Below are 22541 nucleotides of genomic sequence, written 5' to 3'. Positions count from 1 at the left end.
AGCGTCATGCTTTTGGTCTTTGATTTGATAGGCCTCAACGACCTAACGACTGTTTTTGGAGTTCTACCTCAGTCGATTTGAATTATGAGGTCTCTTAGGGATAAAACTGACTGTTATCTGTGGTATAGGTCCTTCCATGGAGCATTAAAGGGTTAAGTTTACAAACAAAATGGAATTGATCAGCCATTTGGGCTTTTCATTCCTGACCTATATCCATCGAAAGATGGGCTAAAGAGGCCCAAAAGTTGGCATATGGGCCGGGCTTTTGTTCAAGAAATGGGGCTATAACTAAACATTGGTTCAATAGAGAAAAAGAGCAAATTGAAAGGCTTAAAATATTTAATTAGGAAGAATATCGTACACATTTGAAAAAAAGAAAAGTCTGAACTCTTCTCTTTTTTCACGAGATTTGTTCTCTACAATCTCCAATAAGAAAATAAGACTTTTTTTTAATGATGGAGTGTTTAATTTTCATTTCTTCGTACCAAAGCAAAAGGACAAATCTCAATTGAAAAACAATCCCTAATTATGACTATATAATTATTTATTTTTACCTTTTATGTTGAGTTTATTATTATTGCCTTAACGATGATAATTAAAACATTGATTTTTTTTTTTTTACTTTAAGATTAATATGTTTTATTAAAAAATACAGGCTGATTATACGGTTATTTGAAATTATCTTCCAACGATAATTTAAAACATTTTTAAAATAAAACTTTGTAATGATATACTCAACAAATTAATATTTAAAACTTTGAAATCAAACAAGAAAAGAAAACAAAAAAAAAAAAAAAAGAAAAGAAAAAAAAGGAAATTGATGGGAGTTGAAAAGGCTTGGCCATGTATTGAGGAAATGGATGAAATTAAATAAGAAAAAAAGAAGAAAAGAAAACTGGACCGGTTAGCGCGGGCAAAACTGTACAACCGGTAATTGGGCTAAAGCAAAGGCGCCACGTGTACACCCTCAAAGAAGGATAAACCCAAACCCCTTCTTTGATGACGTGTGCTTTATAACCGTAGCCTCCATATAAATACCCCTCTTTCGCCCCATTTTTTTATTTGCCCTCATCCGTTTTTTTTTTTTTTCCTTTTCCAGTTTTCTTTCTCACTCTCTCAACCGGCAACACAAATTCGGATCGGGGTCCGATAAACCGGCGCTTTGCTTTTCTGATCTAGGGTTTTCCAGTTCCTTCCATCTCTATTTTCCCTTTCACATTCCATTTTGTTCTTAGTTTTTCTTCCCCCTCTCTGTTGCTGCTATTTGGAGATCCGTTTCGTGTCTCCTGTCTTGGCTCGAGATCCGGGCCAAGCACAGAAGAATACCACTCCTCCAAGTGTTTTCTTTCGGTTGTTCATTCATCTCCCCAGTGCTCGCCGATAGGTTCTTGCTCTTTTTCTCTCTCTATCGCGTGTACGTTTCTTTGTGTTTTGATGTTGATGTTTTTTTTTTTTTTTTTTTGCTTTTTGTTTTTTAATTTGTTGCGGGAAGAAACGGAGTATTGAGTGATTGATTGTTGTTTCTTTGCTTTCTTTTGGGAATTTATGAATCTCGAGTAAAGTGAAGTGGTGGATTATTGGCTTAGTTTTGGTATTTGTTGATTTTTAACTTCGTTCGTCGTCCATTTCTCAGTTGTTCAAGGTTTAATTTCAACATGTTGTTAGTGAATATGCATAATACGTGACTGTGGACGGGATTTGGGAGTGTGTATTTCTGTTCGTCGGGATTTTTTTGTCCTTTGGATTGATTTTTATTTATTAGATTTTGTTATATCTTTTCTTGTTACTACAGTAGCATCTTGGTAGGATGTATTTTTATTATTTGGCATGAGATTGCTTTAAAGTTGCAGCCACTTAAATAAATGTATGTTTTAATCATCGATTTCATTTTTCAATTTTTTCTGTATGCCTTCTGAATTTTTAATTAACATTTAGGCATCCGCATCTCCAGGAAAAATGGCGTCAAATGAAGGATTTCTAACTGAAGAGCAGCGGGAAGTGCTGAAAATAGCAAGTCAGAATATGGATGTTTTGTCATCCTCTCCAAAATCTCCCAAAGGCTCACTTCCTGAGTATCATATAAAAGCCCCTGCTGGTGGAAAGGTTCCGGCACCTGGAGTTGGTGTGAAGCACGTGCGTAGATCTCACTCTGGGAAGTATATTAGGGTGAAAAAGGGTGAGTTCATGTCATTACATGTTGTTAGAGCACCATAATATTTAAACGCTTTGTTATGTTTTGAACGCTTTGTAAACAGGTACGCAAAGAGACCTCAGGATTTACCAAAGTATCTGAATTGATGCTGGATGTCAAAGTATTTTGATGTTTTGATTGTTTAATAATGATCTATGTTTCTTAAATGCACCGGTTTTTTTAACCCTGATTAACAGTGTATTTTTGCAGTATAGTAGTTAATTTTTATGAATTTTTTTAGTGCATGGTTTGATTAATATACGAAAAGGAAAACATGATAGAAATATAATGCTGAATTGCTTTTAGGTTTGCTTCCCCTTCTATAGAATTCTATATTATGGATGTGAAATTTGTACGCAGGATGTGCTCTTTTAACTGTTATCTGTACTTTTCCATTGCTGGATTTGAATTTATTTTCGGTCTTGTCTGTGAAATTTCCGTTACACTTCCTCCACTGTAAGGTTGTGACTATTACAGAGTAATTTTCATCTTTAGTTTCAGTAATGAATATTCCAGTAGTTTTGAAGTCCTACTTTATTTATGAGATTATCTATATTTTTGGATACAATTTAAGCAGATTGTCCTGTTCTTACCGTTCTAACCAATAGTATATGTACTGATGTTATCAGATGGGGCTGGTGGTAAGGGTACCTGGGGTAAATTACTTGACACCGATGGTGACTCTCACATTGACAGAAATGATCCTAACTATGACAGTGGCGAGGTAATTTCAATATTGAGTTGGTTTCATTTTCTGTTCCTGTGTATGATTGCCCAATATAAAATACATGCATACATGCTTATCTGTCCTATTATGAACTTAAGTCTCAGAGAAAATAGCCCAAATATTAAGATTTGAGGTACGGTAATGGGAAACTTGTGATCTTACGATTGCCCATGTACTGCCTAACATATGGACTGGTATGGTAATAGTATGCGAGCTAATGGAATTGTATTTAATGGATTGGGATTGATGGAGAGGCTTTTAAATTATTATTATTTCCAAAACCCAAGTATTTATTCTGTATTTGTCATTTATTCTTTAATAGGAACCATATCAACTCGTTGGGTCCACTGTATCAGACCCCCTGGATGATTATAAGAAATCTGTTGTATCGATTATAGAGGAATACTTTAGTACTGGCGACGTGGAACTGGCAGCATCTGATCTTGGAGATCTAGGCTCAAGTGACTATCATCCTTACTTCATTAAACGGCTAGTATCTATGGCAATGGACAGACATGATAAGGAGAAGGAAATGGCTTCAGTTCTTCTCTCAGCTTTGTATGCTGATGTTATCAGTCCTGCCCATATAAGAGATGGGTTTTTTATGTTACTAGAGTCTGCTGATGATCTTGCAGTAGATATATTGGATGCAGTCGATATCCTTGCCTTGTTCTTAGCTCGTGCTGTAGTTGATGACATACTTCCCCCAGCATTTCTAGCCAGGGCAAGGAAGGCATTGTCGGAATCATCTAAAGGAACTCAGGCTATTCAGACTGCTGAGAAGAGCTATCTCTCAGCTCCTCATCATGCAGAGCTTGTGGAGAAGAAATGGGGAGGCAGCACACACTTTACAGTGGAGGAAGTGAAGAAAAAGATTGCTTATCTTTTGAGGGAATATGTTGAAAATGGAGATACTTTTGAGGCTTGCAGGTGTATAAGACAGTTGGGTGTTTCATTCTTTCACCATGAGGTTGTTAAGAGGGCTTTGACTCTTGCCATGGAAATTCGAACAGCAGAACCCCTGATACTGAAACTTCTGAAGGAAGCTGCTGAGGAAGGTCTTATAAGCTCAAGTCAAATGGTCAAGGGATTTTCTCGGTTGGCAGAGAGCCTTGATGACCTTGCTCTTGACATTCCATCAGCCAAATCGTTGTTTGAATCATTGATACCAAGGGCCATATCTGAAGGATGGCTTGATGCTTCCTTTATGAAGTCTTCAGAGGAAGATGCGGATGTTGGGTCGAAAGATGAAAAATTGAGGCGCTACAAGGAAGAGGCTGTGACTATTATTCATGAATATTTTCTTTCAGATGACATTCCTGAATTAATACGGAGCCTAGAAGATCTGGGTGCACCCGAGTATAACCCAGTCTTTTTGAAGAGACTTATTACACTAGCAATGGATAGGAAAAACAGGGAAAAAGAAATGGCTTCAGTGCTCCTTTCAGCTCTGCATATTGAGATATTTTCTACAGAGGATATAGTCAATGGTTTTGTGATGCTATTGGAGTCTGCAGAAGATACAGCGCTAGACATCTTGGATGCATCAAATGAGCTTGCTCTCTTCCTGGCCAGAGCTGTGATCGACGATGTTTTGGCTCCTCTGAATCTGGAGGATATCGCTGGCAGGTTGGTCCCGAATTGTACTGGAAGTGAGACTGTCAGAATGGCACGGTCATTAATTGCAGCTCGTCATGCTGGTGAAAGGCTTTTGCGATGCTGGGGCGGTGGAACTGGCTGGGCAGTAGAGGATGCAAAGGACAAGATTCAGAAACTCTTGGAGGAGTACGAAAGCGGAGGCGTCGTGAGTGAAGCTTGCCAGTGTATCCGTGATCTAGGGATGCCTTTCTTCAACCATGAGGTTGTGAAGAAAGCATTGGTTATGGCCATGGAGAAGAAAAATGATAGGATTCTAGATCTGCTGCAGGAATGCTTCAATGTCGGCCTGATCACCATCAACCAAATGACTAAAGGCTTCTCTAGAATCAAAGACAGCCTCGACGATCTCGCACTTGACATTCCAAATGCAAGCAAGAAGTTCATATCCTACGTGGAGCACGCCCAGAAGAAAGGATGGCTCTTACCGTCGTTCGGATCATCTGCTGGTGCAGATTCTTCAGTGCCTGCAGCTTCCTGAGGGGAAGAAAAGAAAACAAAGTTTTAGATTGTTTATCTCATGCATGTTGTTGCCTCATTAATTCTCTCTACACCGTCTCAAAAGCGCCATGAGCGCTGCTGCTTTGCTCATCTCAAGGTAGCAGTAGATTAGATAAATGATGGGGTCTTTTTGCTTCCTTCTTCCTCCTCATGATGATGTTTTTTCTTTATTTCTTTTTTATTTTCTTTTTCTTTAGCGGTGGTCTGATAGGAGATAATATGATCCTTTGCCATTGTATAAATATCGGGTTCTGTTTTCTTTTCTTTTCTTTTCTTCTCTTCTCCTCTTCAGTAGGCAAAAAATGTTGTGATAATCTCATGTTGTTTAGACAGGATCTTTTATAACTCATAATATGCTGCTGCTTCGCACAACATGGAAAGGGTTGGTGGACAGTACTTTTCACTAATCACTACTAATTTTCCCCATGTGGTTTTAGGCCTTTTTCAGTTTCTTTCTTTCTTCTAATTTTGATCTCTTTCAATTATGGGCATGCTTTTTCTTTATGTAAATGCCTATTTTTGGCTTGACAAGATTAAGGAGATTTATTCTTGCAATTTAATATCTCCAAGAGTACACAAGGATTGTTTGGATTGAATTTTTAATATCTATGTTGCACTTATAAACATATTTTAAAACCCTTGTTTTAATTTATGTTTTTATCATTAGAAGAAATTGATGGTCTTTTACAAGTTGAAATTTATTTGTATTACCATATAGTAGTTGGCTTCCTCACAAAAGCATATATGTTTTCTGCAATACTTAACTTCTAAACTATCGTTAACATGAGCATAGGTTACACATATGGGTCAAAAAGACTACTGGTATCATTTGAGAAGTTGATCAAATTATTTTATTGATGTAGATGTAAGATGGTTAAATTAGGAAATATTTCAAATTAAATGGTTTTGTAATTTGTGTTTTCTTTTGAGTAAAACACAAATAATATTTATTATGAAAATCTAACTTGTTTCCTAAAAGGCGAATTTTACTTGATGTACATGAAACCTTTTACTTTTTAACAAACAGTTCACTAATTTTGTGACAAATTATTTAAAAGTATATCTATTCTTTGTATAATTCAACAAAAGAAGAATAATCTTCATCATGCATTAAAAACACCCCAAAATATCAGCAATCGTACGTAAATCGGTGCTGATTATATTCTCATCCAAACAGCGGCTAAGCAATCCGCGTAACCAAACATGGGTCTTCTTCTTTCATTCTTTACTTCCTTCTCGTCAACAGTCGCAGCACGAAGTCTTTAACCACAGAAAAGCTCCAGCTGCTCCCAAAATGCCTCTCAAGACCGAACATGGAGCATCCGACAGCTCCCTTGACGAGCATTCGAAGGCCGTCTATTCTTCTAAAGTCGTTGTTCTTGCTGACCTCAATGTTGATCCTCCAGAAATGGATGACGACAGTTGCGTTCACGTTTCAGCTTCGGCTATCTCCAGGTTACTTTTTCTTTTTTTTTTCAGTTTCTTTAATTTTTTTAACCGAATTTAGAAAATTTGGGTATCGTTTACTCCTTTACATGAAGTTCTTGTTAATTTGCTTCTTCTTCTCTTTTTCCTCCCCTGGTTTTCCAGACGGATAGGAAATGGTGATGAGTTTAGATAGGGGTTCCTGGTATTGAATTGTGATGTATTCAAAATTGTACTGGAGAATTGATGAGTGATTTGTTTCTTGTTTTCTCAATCTAGAGTTGTTAAGGTTATTTACATTTATTTTTTTATTATTTCTATGGAAACAGCAAAGAACCAAGCAAACTTGCCGGACAAAGAAACCTGACTTTCTTTGGAATCTTAATTGTCCACGGAACGATGTTAACAAATAACCTTAACTTTCTTGAAGCTTTGTCCATTGTATTTACGCGGCCAACTGAGATTTCATGTTTCCCTCTAGGCTTTGGTTCCAAAGGTCTTTTGTAACTATTCCCCCAATAACATTTTACTTAATTGAAACCCTTTTTTTAGGTGGGTGTTTATGTTGGCTTGTCTTTTTTGGATGCCTTGTATTCTTTCATTGTTTTCTTAACGAAAGTCTTTACTTTTCTCAAAAATAGAAACGAAAAAAGAAAAAGAAAAAACTTTAAAAACAATAGAGTCTTTAAGGTTATTTGTTAACATTGTTTAACTAAGACTAGTGAAACATAGTACAAAAGAGATTGCTGACCTTCTTGCTAATGATTCGGAGATGCTTTGAGATAATGCCCTTTATTTATCTACTATGCCCGTGTCTGCCGGTCAGTTTATCTTTTATGGTAGGATTTCTGTATTAGACGGTGTGAAGTACGAACCAAAGTTTATGAAACCAAAAAAATGCGTTAAAATAATGGTTCATCCGCTTTCTTAGTCATGACCAACAAAGTATCGCACGAGCTCACACTTACTATTGTTTTGGACGGAACAGATGCATTCCACCCGAAAACATGTAAAATTGGAGGGAGCATTAGTCACTAAGAGTTCAAACCCAAACATGAGATAAGATAGACAACAGAACAAGCTATCTTACCAGACATGAAATAAGATTAGGTCAGTTGCAGAAGTCACTGTAATCAAAAAGCTAAAAATAAAGCCTCTGTATTCAAATTTTATTGCAAACCTAACCAAAATTTCATTCAACGGAATACCCTGAAATCACTTCCTACATTAAATCCCCTGCAAAAAGTTTAAAAACGGCATGTCAGAACCATCATGGGTTGGCCTAGTTGTAAAAAAGGAGACATAGAATCCATGGTGACCAACTGCTTATGAATTTATTTCGTACGAGTTTCCTTGACATCCAAACATTGTAGGGTCAGGTCGATTGTCCCATGAGATTAGTTTAGCTGACCTGGACGCTCACGGATATTAAAAGAAAAAAGAAATGGCATGCTGGCTACGATCTTAAGCCTCTTCGTGCAGTTTAGTTGTACCATTAGGAGTCCTTCAAGGTAAATCAAAACGTTGAATCTGGTAACTGAAACATAATCAAAGTCTTTACGTCCTTTGTCCCAAAAAATGTCCATTTGAGGGTTCAAGTTTTCCTGTAGATAATACATGCTCAAAGTAAGTTATTGTTATCACTTTTTGTGTCTTCCGGCTATAAAACAAGCTTGCAATTTTAGGTTATCTGTGGATGAGAGCAATCATGACAAAACTGTGGAAATTTGCAAGGATACTAATGCAATGGAAGTTGAAGGTAGACGTGTAAGCAAAATTGGAAAGTGCCGTTCAAGAAATAATAAGGTAGAGTACTCTCTTGATTCTGCAGCTGATCCAGATGGTGATCAACATGGTCAAGGTGTTTCAACTTCACGTGAAGAAAAAGTCAGCAGCCTCAAAACTGTGAGTTTTTATCAACATTCGGTTTTCTTCTCTTTTGTTCTCTCTTTGCACCTGTTTTCTTGACTGTTGTATTTCCTGTATCTTATATACGATGCATTCTATTGATTGCCAAATGGCATGTAATTTAGGAACAATGAAAAGGTGGTTTTGAAAATTTTGCTCTGCATGTAACCCCCTTTTAATTTCATACTATCAATGGAAATTTTCTTATCCAAAAAAAAAAAAAAATTCAGCTATTTATTCACTTAAGTCCTCTATTAGACAATTTACATGGGATTTCTTCACGAATACAATCTTTTAGCTACTGTGTGCTCTCTCTCAATCAAATTGTGTACATGTGGTCTTCTATTTTATTCATTTGTTTGCAAAGAATGAAATGCTGAAGTGTCTTTTGTGTTCAATACATACATCTGTGGCCACATCTCACTCCTCCTCCCTTCCCCGATGCCAAATTCTTTGGGACGTGACTGTTTATTTACTTTGATTGTTGGGATCCCTGACTGTAGGGTTTAGTTCATGTAGCAAGAAAGATGCCAAAAAATGCTCACGCTCATTTCATTCTTGGCCTAATGTACCAGAGGTTGGGCCAGCCACAAAAGGTAGCTTGGCTTGCACATCTTACCTGTCTTGGTTAATTCTCTTGTTCTTATTTTAATTAAACTGTGGCATTCTTTCAGGCTCTTGTAGCATATGAGAAGGCAGAAGAGATCCTACTCCAAAGTGATGTTGAGATTCACAGGCCAGAGTTTCTCTCGCTGGTCCAAATTCATCATGCACAGGTTACAGTTTATATCCACGTTCAGCCTTCCCTCTCTCCTCTTAGGTTATACTTCATCTCTCTTTGTAAATAATAGATATTACCAACCTGATCGTGCTCACCTGTTTTACGAACTCTCTAGTGTCTCCTTCTAGAAAGTGTAGGGGATAATACTTCAAATGAAGAACTTGAACAGGAGGAGCTTGATGAGGTTTGTTCTAAACTTAAGCATTCAATGCAATCTGATGTAAGACAGGCAGCTGTGTGGAATACCCTAGGCTTGTTACTTCTTACAACTGGTCGAGTGAAGGTGCATATTTATTATTATTCTCAACCATGGTTGTTCTCCTCTTAGAAACTAATGTGGACCCATGTTAATTTATCCAGAGTGCTATTTCAGTGTTGTCGTCCCTGTTGGCCATTGTTCCTAACAATTGTGATTGTCTTGGAAACCTTGGAATTGCTTATCTTCAAAGGTATAAGAACAGCCGTCCATACTTGTCTGAAAACTAACTTTCCTGCTTTTCTTCAGGTTCTTACTAACTTCAGTTAATTTAAATTAAAACTTGAAATAATAAGTTACGAATCAGAAGTAAAACTTGAAATAATAAGTAACTAAAAGCAGAATACTGCCAGAATTCAGTTGTGCATCAATGAGCACAAGTGATGATGTAAATAAAATAATCAGGGAATTAATGCTAAATTTCATTGCTTCATTATTGTTAATGGATGAGTCTCAACTTACTGAGAACTAAGAAGGTTCTAAGCTTTCTTTTATTTCCCTAAACAGTCGAGCTCAGGCTTGCATTGTACTTCCAATTTTTTCATCAGATATTCAGTATCTTTACTTGCAAGGTTGTTAACTTGTGAAATGGAACATGTGACGAAAGTGAATTTTAGTGTATTGTGTATCATTACGTATCGTGTATTATGTTACTGGGCTTATGACAATAATTGTCCTCTGGCTGTTTGTTAACCGAAGGATTTTGACTACCTTGGATGGTGCGTATGTATAGTCACATGTATGCGTTTTCACGTTCCCTGTCATTGTCAGTAGTTAGTACAAGAAGTTCATATCTTGAGAACTTCCCAGTTCAATTAATACTATCATACTAACACTACTATTTGACATATGTTATAGTGGAAATATGGAACTATCAGAAAAATGTTTTCAAGAATTGATCCTGACAGATCAAAATCATCCTGCTGCTCTCATCAACTATGCTGCTTTTCTCTTGTGCAAGCATGGTTCTACTGTTGTAGGTATGTGCTTGAGGTGGTATGTCTGTTTCTTAGACATTGTACATATCAAAAGGACATTGTTGATGCTTTCCCTCTTATTTTGTAAATATTTGGAATGGGTTTAGGTATCATCTTTTTCTTTTTCCTTTTCTTTCCCCTTTGGCTTATTAGAACCTTAGTTCGTTAGTTCTATTCCTTTTCCCTAAACAATATTAGTCATTCTTGAACTTAATTTTAAGGTGCTGGAGCAAATGCTGGTGAAGGTGGTGTTGATGAGAAGGTTGTAGGTATGAATGTTGCAAAGGAATGTTTGCTAGCGGCCCTGAAGGTGGATCCAAAAGCAGCACATGCCTGGGCAAATCTTGCTAATGCCTATTTTGTGACTGGAGACCACAGAAGTTCTGCGAAGTGCTTGGAGAAGGTGCTCATGGATCTATTCTTTGGGAAAAGGTTTTTTTTCTCGTGTAGTCTAGTTTTGTGAAAAAGATGAGATATTCAGTCTTTACAAAAATCCTTTCAAGAATTTCACCTTGTGTATGCGTGGCTGTGTGAATTGATTAATGGAACGGTCTTGATGTTTTGGCCTTAAAGTAGCTAATTTTCTCTCGTCTTGTAAATATCCAACAGGGAGCAAAACTGGAGCCAAATTGCATGTCTATGAGATATGCCGTTGCTATGCACCGGCTGAAGGATGCAGAAAGGTCTCAAGATCGTAGTGAACAACTCTCCTGGGCTGGAAACGAAATGGCCTCAATCATTAGAGATGGAGATGGCTTGACAATTGATCATTCTGTAGCATGGGCTGGGCTTTCCATGGTTCACAAGACTCAACATGAAATTGCTGCAGGATTTCGTACAGATCAAAGTGAACTGAGAGAAAAGGAAGACCATGCCGTCTACAGTTTAAATCAGGTATCAATCTCAGTTTTGAGACATTTTTTTGAACTGCTTATGAGTGTCTTTTTTATTTAATAGAAAAAGGTGCGCTTATAAATTATAATCTTGCTGGGCCCTAAATTTTCCCTTGGACTGTGTATAGTCTTAGAAACTGACAGAAATTAGGATTTTATCCCAAATTACTAAAATTAGGATTCTCTCCCGAATTACTAGCACCTACCCGAATCAATTCTTGAAGATAAACCGTGTTTTTCTCTGCAATTTGACTTTTGTTTAACAATTATGAGTTACAAATGTTGGATTGATGCTTAAAAAGATTATTTTTATATTTTCTAGATTTGTTGGTTTACTCTTTGGGTTTAAAATGAAATCCCTATATGCTGCATTGAAGCAGTTCGTTCAAGGGATAGAAGTTGATCTTTCTGGGGACATGTTGTAATGGAAGCTGGCAATATGTATTTGACCCGATGTTAAATGGCTTGTGAAGATATCTTATATGCTAAGAATCATTTTGGAAAATCGGATTTCGATTAGCCTTGACTAGTCATTGGTGAAAGATACTGCCCTAGCTTTGTTGTTGGTCCCTAATCCTCCACATTTTCCTCACAAATGACGTATATTATGCATAAAAGGCCTAGGAAAACAGCCTAATGGCAAGGGGGAAGAGAGATCCCCCTCTCATAGAAGACTAACAAAACAGCCATAAGTGAGTTTCCAATTCGCTCAGATCATGGGCATGCAAGTCGCCGATCCATCTGTTTTTCCACTGTTCTTTTGCTACTAGCTTTTGGGATCTTGTTTTGCCTGCTCTTGGCTGGTCATTTACATGTCCTATGAATATCTCTGTCGCTTTGGCTTCATTGTTGGTAGGCCATCCTTTTGGTGGCACTAAAAAGAGATTTGGTTGGCCTTTATTCGTGCGTTCTATTGGAGCTTATGGGGTCAAAGGAACAGAAGACTCTTTAATGATTCTTCTTCTTCTTATACTCGTTTTCTGGAGCTTGTTTTGTCTATTGTTTTCTTTTCCTCTTTTTGTGTAAAACTAGGCACCTTTCGCTCATTTCAATTTATCCTTTTTAGTCCGTAATTGGCAATCCCTGTTGTAATTTCCTTTGACTGGGGTTTTTCCTTTTCATATCAATGAATTGTTTTTTTACCCAAAAAAAAAAATCCAAGAATGTACAATATTAAGTATTTGTTACAAAAAGTAACTAATGAAGAAAACTTATTCTCGAAATTATGACGATTGCTTTCTGGCCGCGGGTTTCAAATACTGAGCTCTGGCTGCAAAGGACCATAGTAAATCACGAGTATTCAAACTTCTGTGTGCTAAGGAAGGACTAAAGAAATGCCTTCACTTTTCTAAGGGTTCCGAACAGTTTCAATCCAAGGTGTTTATATGACAGGAGACCTTGTAGTGAACCTCAAAAAAGCTGAATTTGAAGTGAACAAGCCAAACTTTTCTAAGGTCCAAACAACTTCATCATTGCCCTCTCCCAGATAGATGACATCAATTTGATCTACCAAACCAACCTCTTCTGAAGCTTAAATCCCAATCATTACCTTCAAAATTTCAGTCAGTCCTTGACAGTAGCCTCTTTTCTCATGAATATACCGAACAAATCCAGATACGAGTCTGCTAATGTGGAATTTTCAACCCAAATATCCTTCCAAAACCAAATATGTCTGCCTCTGTTTACTTTGAATTTCAAAATACTATAAAAATTGCCATTGTTTTTAAGTAATGTCTAACCAAGGGGTTCAAGCATCGGATTATAATTTCTTTTTATTAAGTTCTTAGTAGTGTGTCAAAATTTTGTTCTTTTTTACTTCACATGATTTTCATTTTCTTGATATCGAAAGGCTTTCCAAAGGTATGAAAGGCAAGAACTTTGCCCCATTATTTCAGTGTGGTTGAACACTGTTCAACAGCCCAAGGACTAGCACCACAACTTTTATTATATCCATCACCAGGAATCTTGTTTTTGGGAATAAATAACACAAGGAGCAAAGCAACCAACCGATGGGAAAATGACATTTTTGTTGCAAATTTTGTACTTGTAATTTTTTTTTTTTAAACTCTGTAACTCGACTATTCAATGTGTTTCCATCTTTCTACCATTGATGTTATTGTTAGATTGATGATGGGTATTGCCTTAACTTAACCTAGGCAATAGCTGAGGACACAGATGATGCTGTTCAGTGGCATCAACTCGGCCTCCATAGCCTCTGTACACGAGAATTTAAAACATCACAAAGATACCTCAAAGCCGCAATTGCCCGCTTTAAGAACTGTAGCTTTGCATGGTCAAACCTAGGTATGACATTACATTTAATGTCAAATTTAGTAAGTCTATGGTTCTCTTGTCGATCTCATTAGTCAATCATGTTCCACATTCGTGTCTTGTTAGGTATCTCGTTACAACTCTCAGACAACCTGACAGAGGCAGAAGAAGTGTACAAGAAAGCTTTGTCATTGGTAGCCACAGAACAAGCACATACCGTATTTTGTAACCTTGGAAATCTATACCGACAGCAAAAGCAGTATGAACGTGCCAAAGCTATGTTCTCAAAGTCTTTAGAACTACAACCTGGTTATGCACCTGCATTTAACAATCTAGGATTAGTGTTTATTGCTGAGGGTCAATGGGAGGGGGCTAAGTATTGTTTTGAGAAAGCTCTCGAGGCTGATCCATTACTCGATTCAGCTAACTCGAACTTGCTTAAAACGGTAGCCGTACATCGACTATGTAATAGCTTATCGTCGTGTCATGTTAAAGATTGAAAATTCTGCTGTTGGCTTCATCCTCATTTTTGAGTTTGGGATGTAAACTTGCATAATATTTTCTTGCAAGGAAATGTATATCAGTATTTACTCGATGAAGATGCTTCCTGGAGATTTCTTCACAAGCTTACTTCCTTGATGAAACCAATTTGTCAATCAGGATCAATATCATAGGTTCAATTAGGTTTAGTTTCTAATCTATTTGATTCTCACTTAGAAACAGTTTTTCCCTTGTACATAATTGTTGTTCATTTATTTACTGTATCTTGTATTTTGTAAAAACTAACATTGTCGTTGAATTAAGTTCACTTTGTCATATATGCTTTAGTTTCTACATCGTATATTTCACAAGTTTATTATTAAGATAAGTTTTCTTTTCCATTCACTTCTAGTTAAATCACAAACTGAGAAAAAAAATCAAATTTTAGTGAAATTCAATCAACTTTTATATACTTTCATAGGAGTTAAAATTAGTTTAGATTTTAACTTAAAAAGTTGAAGCAAAGGATAAGGGAATATAGATAAAATGTTAAATCAAAATTGTGAGTTTTGAAAACTAAAATACTAAAATGAATAATTAAATGTTTCAGGATGAATTTTTTTCACACCAAAACATATAAAAAGAAAAATTGAATAAATGTTTGGGTCATTGTCATTCAATTGATAACTAGTTAATCATGAGATTTCTAGTTTTAATATTGATAGTTAGGTAATCTTGAGATTTGTGGTTTCAATATTGACAACCGAAAATTATGAGATTTGTGGTTTCATTTTTCTACCCAATTGTGGTACTAAAAAAGTTATTGACATTTTAACATATTAATAAATTGTTGATTAATATCTTAGTTTTTTCAAGATAAATAGAGAAATAATTTGAAATTTAATTTATAATCAGCGCATTTTGATATATAGCGAAAAAATTTAAACTATCTACATATTATAACAAAATCATTAAATTTTCTATAGCTCATTACCATTTTTTTTTATGGCATTAGTTTTTCTTTTTCTGGCTAAGCTTTATTGTTTGAATTTGAAATTTGGTGGAAAAGGTAACGCTTGTGTTTGAAGCAATTTAGGGTATTGTTGGCCGATTGTGAAACACTTCACTTTTCTTCATCAACATATTTAACATAGATATAAGAAAGATTCAACACTTTCTCAATTTTATAGAAATTTTGATATGTTGAGATAAGTCCTTGAAACTCAGGATTTCGTTGATGTTCTATTTTCAAAACAATGCATGGTTTCATTTTTTAATTCTTATTTCTTTAAGTACAAATAATATACGACACCTCCTAAATTTCACGAGTTAAACAATTCGTATCTAGGCAAATCTCAATTGCTTGCAGGAGTACTCAAACTTGCTTAGAGTCTTATTTTTTCTAATTTTGTGCTAAAAACATATTTAAACCATCTAAGTGTTTGAATTTTACTATCCAATATATGCTCACAAATTCAAATTATTTTTTGAGAAAAATATTGACTTAATTTTGTCCTTTCATAAATAGTTTTTCAATTTTTTCTACTCAAGAGAGAACCAATTTTTTTAATACTATGGCAAAGCAAATCGAAACTTTTAAATTTGAGGAAGAAATTTGTATATTTTGCAAAGGGGAAAAAGTATGTATATAAATAATTTGTCGTCAAGTCCCGGGCTGACGGCCGTGACTGAGTGAAAAGCTTCAGCAAGACCAGCAGCTCCGGCCGAGGACATATCGCCATTGGAGGTGAGCGAAGGATGAAGCGCTTCTTTAAACCAATAGAGAAGGAAGGGTCTTCGAAGAAACCGGCTCTCTCACCTTCCCTGAAAGATAATGATGATGATTCGGAATTATCAGCGCCGGACAAGAAAGAGCCTCTTAAATTTGTAACTTGGAATGCAAATAGTTTACTTCTCCGAGTTAAAAATGACTGGCCGGAGTTCACCAAGTTCGTGACTAACCTTGATCCGGATGCTATTGCCATACAAGTGAGTAATGCGTTCAGTGCCCTCTTTGCTTTACCTTGTGCAGACACTGATGCTTTTGTCACTTTTCATTTGGTTTTGATTGTTTAGTGAATCGTCATGAATGTGTGTGTTAGGAAGTTGGGTATATACTATTTTGGACCATGCAAGATATTCCCTAGTAAATGCGAGTTCCTAAATTTCTTAATGGCCTGCGAGGAACTGATAATTCCAGGATTGTGCCGGTTCACTTGTTTAGGCTTCTCATGATTCATCATTGTTTTATTTTTTTTATTGCACGAAATTAGTAACTTGAATTTCTGGATGTGTTGGTGTCATTAATTGTTATGACAGCGAAATTTGTGTCGATGATTTTGCTTTAAGATGGGTATGTATGCATTTGCACTTGATGACGCCATTTTGTTGTTTCCATTACTGTGGGGTCGTTACTTGAGATTTTCCACAAGGTATATTTGAAGGTCAAATGTAGATACTAATTTCAGGACCCTGAATGATGTTGTGCCCTAACATACCCACGGAAGATGAACTGCATTGAATCTAAAAGAAATATGTAAGAAAGAAAACAAAATTTAGAGAGACCTCAAACATAATATAAAATGGAAGCTGAAAAACGTTTTCTTCTTAGCTGAAATTAAAAGAAGAAGCTTCAGAATTTCCTGGTAACTTGCAACCGATTCCAATTGTCAACTCTTATTCAATTCCAAATTTTTGTTCTAGACGCTCTCTATGAATTGTATAAAAATCCTTCCTATTTTTCTCGAAACATCCTCAGGGACAGAAAGTCGTCAACTTCACAGGTGATAGAAAAGTGAACGATTATGAATTTATGCTATAAATATCTTTGAGGATTGAGGCATAAGGAGGGCCAGAGGGATTTTAGTCTTGAAGTAGGTGCCATTAATTGAATCGTTAGATAATCTTACAGGACACTGTCTTAAGTTCACTTTCGAATAGTCTAGGATTTAAACAACCATATGGATCTGTATGGATTACAGTTAGTCAGGTCAGTTATTAGGTTTGATGAATCCATCTGATACATTATTTTGATGATGGACTATAACCTTATCGTTGATGATGTTTATGTACTAGGAAGTAAGGATTCCTGCAGCAGGTTCAAAAGGTGCATCTAAAAACCAAGGAGAGTTGAAAGACGACACAAATATATCACGGGAAGAGAAGCAGGTAACATTTTTTCATTTACTTTTGATTGATTTAGGATTCTGAATGAGTGAGAAAATTTGACTTGTCAAGCAGAAAAGAGGTGGAACACATTGAATTTAATCTTGTTTTGTGCAGTTATTAGTTTTTTACATGAATAAACTTGCCAAGTATAGCATGTGAAGATTAGTTCCAAAATTTATTTGATGCAGTTGATGAACTAATAATAATCCAATTGATGAAAAGAAGAGCAAAATAATTTATTTTTATTACTTTTGTTGTTTTAAGGTGTAGAGTCTTAAAGTAATTCTTTAATTAACTAGCTAAGTTGGAAGTCTATTGGGTGCCTTCAGATTCTATTCTAGTTAAAAAATTTAGATAAAATATTGGGGTATTTGTCGGCAAGATATAGTTTTCTTAAATTTGGCTGATAGATCAGTATTCTTTGTGGAAAATTATGATGATTATTTATAATGAAACCCTTAAATCATGCAGATGTTGATGCGTGCTCTTTCCAGTCCACCCTTCGCAAATTATCGTGTTTGGTGGTCTCTTTCAGATTCCAAGTATGCTGGAACTGCATTGTTTATAAAAAAGTGTTTTCAACCAAAAAAGGTTTTCTTCAATCTAGACAGAATAGGTATCTTCTCTACTTGATGTAGTGTTCTTTTATTGATGTATTGATGCATTCTTTTTAAAGAGAGGTGTAAGTGGAAAACACAAAAATTGTTTTTCCCAATTACCGAGTCCTGTAGTATTATGAATCCGTCCACTAAAAAATTTCCTCTATTTATCTCTGCTAAATTTTCAATCTATCTCTTCTGCAAGTTTCCTTAGACAACTGCTAAGCTGACCATAGAATAATAATAATTAATAAGTTAAGAAAAAAACTTTTGTCAATAATCAAGACATGTTTGGTTTCTTTATTTTCCTTTTAATGCTAGTGGGGTACTTTCAAGTCTTGTCTTGCATTCTGTCTTCTTTGCTCCTCACTTCAAACTTCAAATCCCCCCCCCCCCCCCCCCCTTTATGGATGTCAATGGTTATGGGACATGAATAAATATGTCCAGTGATGTTCTCAGGTTTGTGATATTTAATCTGTTATTTCATATTTTCACGAGGACTATTAAATGATTGGGGTGTCCCTGTTTGTAGCTTCAAAGCATGAAGTGGATGGTCGCGTAATTTTAGCTGAATTCGAGACGTTTCGTTTATTGAATACATATTCGCCAAATAATGGGTGGAAGGAAGAGGAGAAGTCTTTTAAAAGGAGAAGAAAATGGGACAAGAGAATGTTGGAGTTTGTTATCCAATCTTCTGACAAGCCTCTTATATGGTGTGGTGACCTGAATGTTAGGTAAGTGTTCTTGATTAGTTTGAAGATTGGTCAATGCCATGATCTTTCAATTTCTTGTATTTATATTGTCATCTATGTAGACTATGTTCTATTCATCATTCAAGGCACTATTTGTTTGCTTCTATATTGGTTCTTGCGACCAGTTGTCAGTCACAGGATATTGTTCTGCCTTAATGAATCAAACATAACACAATTGTTTAGTTGACTTATAATCTTGCTTAGTATGGTAATCATCAGCAATGCCTGTAGGTCCAAATTTGTCTTGAAATGAAGGAAACCTTTTAAGAACTCATAATTAACAATTGTTTTTAATAAACTTCACGAAGCATAGAAAGTCCAAAGGACTACATGCTTAAAAAGTAGCCAAAACAATCTAGCATTTGAAGTAACGACTTACCTTCAAAATGAGAACCTGTTCAAATTAAGACTTATTTACAAGAGCATACCTCCACACTGTTGGTAACTTGGTAATATAAAGAAGTAGGATATTCCCATTTATTTAGATTTGCTCAATTTTGATTTTGTTGTGAAAGTTTTTGTGCAGTCATGAAGAGATTGATGTGAGCCATCCAGATTTTTTCAGCGCAGCAAAACTTAATGGGTACATACCCCCAAATAAGGAGGTACTGAAGCTTGTCGTGTAGAGCTCTGCCATATTCTTTTGGCCTTGAATTTTCATAAATGGCTGTTGTTGTTTCTCTATTAATACCGGTGATTTTTTTTCCCTTTTCAAAAGAGTCAGACTTATCTGTTTGGGCTTGTATTCGTTTAAAAGTATTGAATGTAATTTTGCTAATCAGTGTGGTATAGAGTGTTAAAAATGATAGCCATCCCATCAGTAATTTATGAGAGTGAAAAATTGCGTGATGCTCCCAAATTAAAGTCGTTGCAAGGATGCAATATTTTACAATGTGGTTGAGACTTAGAACAAGACCAAGATCAAATCCAGAATCCTTTTACACTGCATGATTTAGCATAAAGATTTCATTGAATTTTTTTTTTTCAAATATATAACAAGATTAAGAACTTCATCCATCACCGGCTTTGTGCTGTATTTCCAGAATAGAAAACAATCTGATAATTAATTCTTGATGGTGCAGGATTGTGGGCAGCCTGGATTTACCTTGGCTGAAAGGAATCGTTTCAATGCTATATTGAAAGAGTATGCAATTTCAATATAAAAGTTTTCTTTAGTTGATTCTTGCTAGCATTCTCGTGGCAACACTTTAATCTGCTCCTTTTAGTTATTTTGTTGCGGCTGGTAGAAAGTGCATTTCTAAAGTGAGCTAAGTTGTTATAACTTACGCCTTTAGTTATCCTTTTGCCTCTCACTTTCACCTAATTCTAACTATTATCTTGGCTTTTTGATTTCTAATAAACACAACAACAGGTTTTATAAGTTTCTTATTTGATCCAAGGAAGAACAATATGATTTTTGGTTTCCTTTGTTGTTATGTTGGCAAATTGGCTGTATCTCTTGCCTTGTGTGTGTATTATGTTCCAGAGGAAAGCTGATAGATGCATATAGATACCTGCACAAGGAGAAAGACATGGAACGTGGCTTTTCTTGGTCCGGGCACCCCATTGGAAAGTAAGAAAGATACTGCATGGATTGCTCTAAGTTATTATTTATTTAACTAGAAGTACCTATGAGAGTTTTCGGTAAAATCCGAAGGAAGAGTTTTTAACTAATCAAATGTGCTTTTTAAAACTTTGGGCAAGTTCCTTTGGTTTTATAGTTTTGGGTTTAGTTTCTACCAGTGACATTTTTGTTTTCACTAAAATGAAATTTCTGTTTCTTGCTAAAGAAATGATTCCATATCTTTTCAGGTATCGAGGCAAAAGGATGAGAATTGACTATTTCATAGTTTCCGAGAGTCTCGTAGGTAGGATTGTTTCATGTGAGATGCATGGGCAAGGGATTGAACTAAAAGGTGCTCTTTTTCTTTTCCATTATATATGCTTCTTAGTATAGTTAAAAAGCTTATAGTATTAGTGCTAAATTTAGAATTTCATGACAGAACCTACAATGTTTGAAACCATACTGATGGTTAGATGTTTTTGACAGAGCCTACAATTTTTAAAACTTGCAATTTCACAACTAAACTATATTTATCTAAAGCTTGCTATAGATGCAGTCCATTATTCTTTGAAATCTGACATGTAATTTTAGTTATACTTTCATTCGCTTCTGGGGTTATGAATTTAGACTCTTATAGGTTTGCCTTTTTTTAGTCAAGCAAGCCTAGATTTGATACAAATTTGCTTTTACTCACTAAACGCAAATTGCAAAAACCACCTCGAAGTATGGTGGTAGTTGAAGCTACAACCTTAAACTTTCAATTAAAAAATCGAGTCCTTCAACTTATAAAAGTTACTTTAAAGGTGATTTTTACAATTTGTCCAAACAATAAAAATTAGAACTTTCTAAAACTCATTGTCCATCGTATAATTTGGTCCCAGGGTGAAGCTCCAAACTCATGAACCAACAAAGAGTCTTTTAGGAAGACAAATAATATGATTACTCTTATATCTCTCAGTGGCTTTTGTTTTTAAAATGGTCAAAATCATTTTTGTCGTGTTTAAAATCACTCTGTAACATAATTATCATTATTCATAAGTTAAAATCAATTTCATGTTTAATTTTACACTTTTGAGTGCATTTGTCCCTTTTTCGTACTATTAAAATTGATTTTGAATGACTAAATGCATTTTATGTGTGATTTTAAAAATGACAAATTTGATCTTAATCATTTTAGAATCACTCTCAAACATACCGTTATAAAAAAAAAAAAAAAAAAGTGATTTTGTTGACCATAATCTTGAATTCATGTAGGTTTCTACGGAAGTGATCATTGCCCTGTTTCCCTCGAGCTGTCAGAAGCCAGTTCTTGCCCCGAGTCTCAAAAGAACTGACTCCTTCATTTAGTAAGTTATTATTAGGAGCCTCCTTTATTGTATAGTTCACGTTTATTTTCTGTATAGCAACACTTCCTGGAGTATGTGTATGAATACATCATGTTTAAAACTGCAATGCTGCTGGAAATGTTGTTCCATTGGACTTTTTCTTGCCAAGATTTTTGGAGTTCTTGAAGCTCACTTCTGTTTTTAGGCAACAAACTGAAGCTCTCTGTTTCATTATCAGTTGGAATGCCTTGAGATAATCAAGTTTCTACTGAGGCAATTTGGAGTCGTTTTCATGGGACCACTTTTCATGGGTTTTTGCTATGATTGGTGGACAGACACTACTGGAACCCCCCCATATAATTATTTCATTCCCTTTATGCTGTTTTATTTTATTATAACCATACTATTTTATATATATATATATATATATATACACAACCACTACCCCCCATACTCCTGGTTTTTAGGGAGAGAGTTACATCTGGAAAATTATCTTTCCAGATCAAAGGACAACCTTGTGAGAAAGCCAATGTTCTAATAGCATGGACAAAAATTGCTATAAAAAAAATGTTATGGATGAGAATCTCAATTTCAGAACCTTGACCCAATTGAGAATCGAAGTTGCCTATTGAGCTGCTCGACTTCATCAGTACAGTACAGATACCCCATCTTCAAATAGTTTATTTTGAGGTATCTTTTTTAGTTCAATTTTTTTGTCAATTATAAATTGGATCATGTCATGTATGCATTGGAAATTTGAATCTGTAAGTTCTTAAGATTTTGATTAAATAATTGAATTTTGGATAATCGGGTAGCTTTGGTAAATTTCGAATTGGATTAGGGGGGAAACATTGAAAAATAATCTTATTTCTAAAAATAGCACGCTATGTAAAGGTTAGAAATATTAAATGATTGTCTTTCTATTTATCGAGTCTAAAAGAAATATATAAGTAGCTATAAAATACTAAACCGATCGGTTTATTTGCTACATGTTTCGTAACTTTTAATTTTGTATCCAATAAAATTCTTCAAAAATAATTAAAATACTGTGCTTACTTGATCTAAAA

General features: G+C 35.4%; 3 protein-coding genes across 9 annotated transcripts; all 3 read left to right on the top strand.

Annotated features, from left to right (window-relative positions):
- The first annotated feature begins 1059 nt into the window (after positions 1 to 1059).
- LOC103484031 (MA3 DOMAIN-CONTAINING TRANSLATION REGULATORY FACTOR 1-like) lies at positions 1060 to 5482 on the top strand. Of its 4 annotated transcripts, none has more exons than XM_008440946.3 (4): positions 1060 to 1414; positions 1936 to 2176; positions 2821 to 2915; positions 3241 to 5482. In XM_008440946.3, the coding sequence occupies exons 2-4, from the start codon at positions 1957 to 1959 to the stop codon at positions 5053 to 5055; spliced, it is 2130 nt and encodes a 709-aa protein (XP_008439168.1). In that variant the 5' UTR covers positions 1060 to 1414; positions 1936 to 1956; the 3' UTR covers positions 5056 to 5482. The 4 variants fall into 4 exon arrangements, with proteins under 4 accessions (XP_008439168.1, XP_008439160.1, XP_008439152.1 ...); XM_008440938.3 differs by having other exon boundaries at positions 1061 to 1384; positions 1952 to 2176; XM_008440930.3 differs by having other exon boundaries at positions 1061 to 1384.
- Positions 5483 to 6223: 741 nt separating this feature from the next.
- Positions 6224 to 14404, top strand: LOC103484055 (probable UDP-N-acetylglucosamine--peptide N-acetylglucosaminyltransferase SPINDLY). Of its 2 annotated transcripts, XM_017044677.2 has the most exons (12): positions 6224 to 6530; positions 8186 to 8259; positions 8332 to 8405; positions 8912 to 9004; positions 9083 to 9184; positions 9305 to 9472; positions 9550 to 9638; positions 10304 to 10425; positions 10644 to 10825; positions 11032 to 11316; positions 13472 to 13619; positions 13713 to 14404. In XM_017044677.2, exons 1-12 carry the CDS (start codon positions 6370 to 6372, stop codon positions 14084 to 14086), a joined length of 1872 nt encoding a protein of 623 aa, XP_016900166.1. In that variant the 5' UTR covers positions 6224 to 6369; the 3' UTR covers positions 14087 to 14404. The 2 variants fall into 2 exon arrangements, with proteins under 2 accessions (XP_016900166.1, XP_008439186.1); XM_008440964.3 differs by having other exon boundaries at positions 6225 to 6530; positions 8186 to 8405.
- A 1257-nt stretch (positions 14405 to 15661) lies between these two features.
- Positions 15662 to 22182, top strand: LOC103484065 (DNA-(apurinic or apyrimidinic site) endonuclease). 3 transcript variants are annotated; one of them, XM_008440986.3, is made up of 10 exons: positions 15662 to 16055; positions 17142 to 17234; positions 17706 to 17850; positions 18366 to 18567; positions 19112 to 19190; positions 19668 to 19729; positions 20072 to 20158; positions 20398 to 20501; positions 21404 to 21495; positions 21713 to 22182. In XM_008440986.3, exons 1-9 carry the CDS (start codon positions 15825 to 15827, stop codon positions 21481 to 21483), a joined length of 1083 nt encoding a protein of 360 aa, XP_008439208.1. In that variant the 5' UTR covers positions 15662 to 15824; the 3' UTR covers positions 21484 to 21495; positions 21713 to 22182. The 3 variants fall into 3 exon arrangements, with proteins under 3 accessions (XP_008439208.1, XP_008439197.1, XP_008439217.1); XM_008440995.3 differs by having other exon boundaries at positions 15685 to 16055; positions 21680 to 22182; XM_008440975.3 differs by lacking the exon at positions 21713 to 22182 and having other exon boundaries at positions 15681 to 16055; positions 21404 to 21642.
- Positions 22183 to 22541: the final 359 nt, after the last annotated feature.

The sequence above is a fragment of the Cucumis melo genome, chromosome 12 (genome assembly GCF_025177605.1).
Source record: "Cucumis melo cultivar AY chromosome 12, USDA_Cmelo_AY_1.0, whole genome shotgun sequence".
NCBI lineage: Eukaryota > Viridiplantae > Streptophyta > Magnoliopsida > Cucurbitales > Cucurbitaceae > Cucumis > Cucumis melo.
This window is presented reverse-complemented; position numbering and strand designations above follow the sequence as displayed.

What these genes read in the sequence shown, in the direction of transcription:
- LOC103484055 (XM_008440964.3), top strand. Translation starts at nt 6,370, where the DNA reads ATGCCTCTCAAGACCGAACATGGAGCATCCGACAGCTCCCTTGACGAG. An exon ending in AAGTCAGCAGCCTCAAAACT is followed by an intron (nt 8,406 to 8,911) that starts GTGAGTTTTTAT and finishes CCCTGACTGTAG; the next exon opens with GGTTTAGTTCATGTAGCAAG. An exon ending in GGAATTGCTTATCTTCAAAG is followed by an intron (nt 9,639 to 10,303) that starts GTATAAGAACAG and finishes CATATGTTATAG; the next exon opens with TGGAAATATGGAACTATCAG.
- LOC103484065 (XM_008440986.3), top strand. Translation starts at nt 15,825, where the DNA reads ATGAAGCGCTTCTTTAAACCAATAGAGAAGGAAGGGTCTTCGAAGAAA. An exon ending in TATCACGGGAAGAGAAGCAG is followed by an intron (nt 17,235 to 17,705) that starts GTAACATTTTTT and finishes TAAATCATGCAG; the next exon opens with ATGTTGATGCGTGCTCTTTC. An exon ending in TGTGGTGACCTGAATGTTAG is followed by an intron (nt 18,568 to 19,111) that starts GTAAGTGTTCTT and finishes GTTTTTGTGCAG; the next exon opens with TCATGAAGAGATTGATGTGA.
- LOC103484031 (XM_008440946.3), top strand. Translation starts at nt 1,957, where the DNA reads ATGGCGTCAAATGAAGGATTTCTAACTGAAGAGCAGCGGGAAGTGCTG. An exon ending in GTATATTAGGGTGAAAAAGG is followed by an intron (nt 2,177 to 2,820) that starts GTGAGTTCATGT and finishes TGATGTTATCAG; the next exon opens with ATGGGGCTGGTGGTAAGGGT. An exon ending in CTAACTATGACAGTGGCGAG is followed by an intron (nt 2,916 to 3,240) that starts GTAATTTCAATA and finishes ATTCTTTAATAG; the next exon opens with GAACCATATCAACTCGTTGG.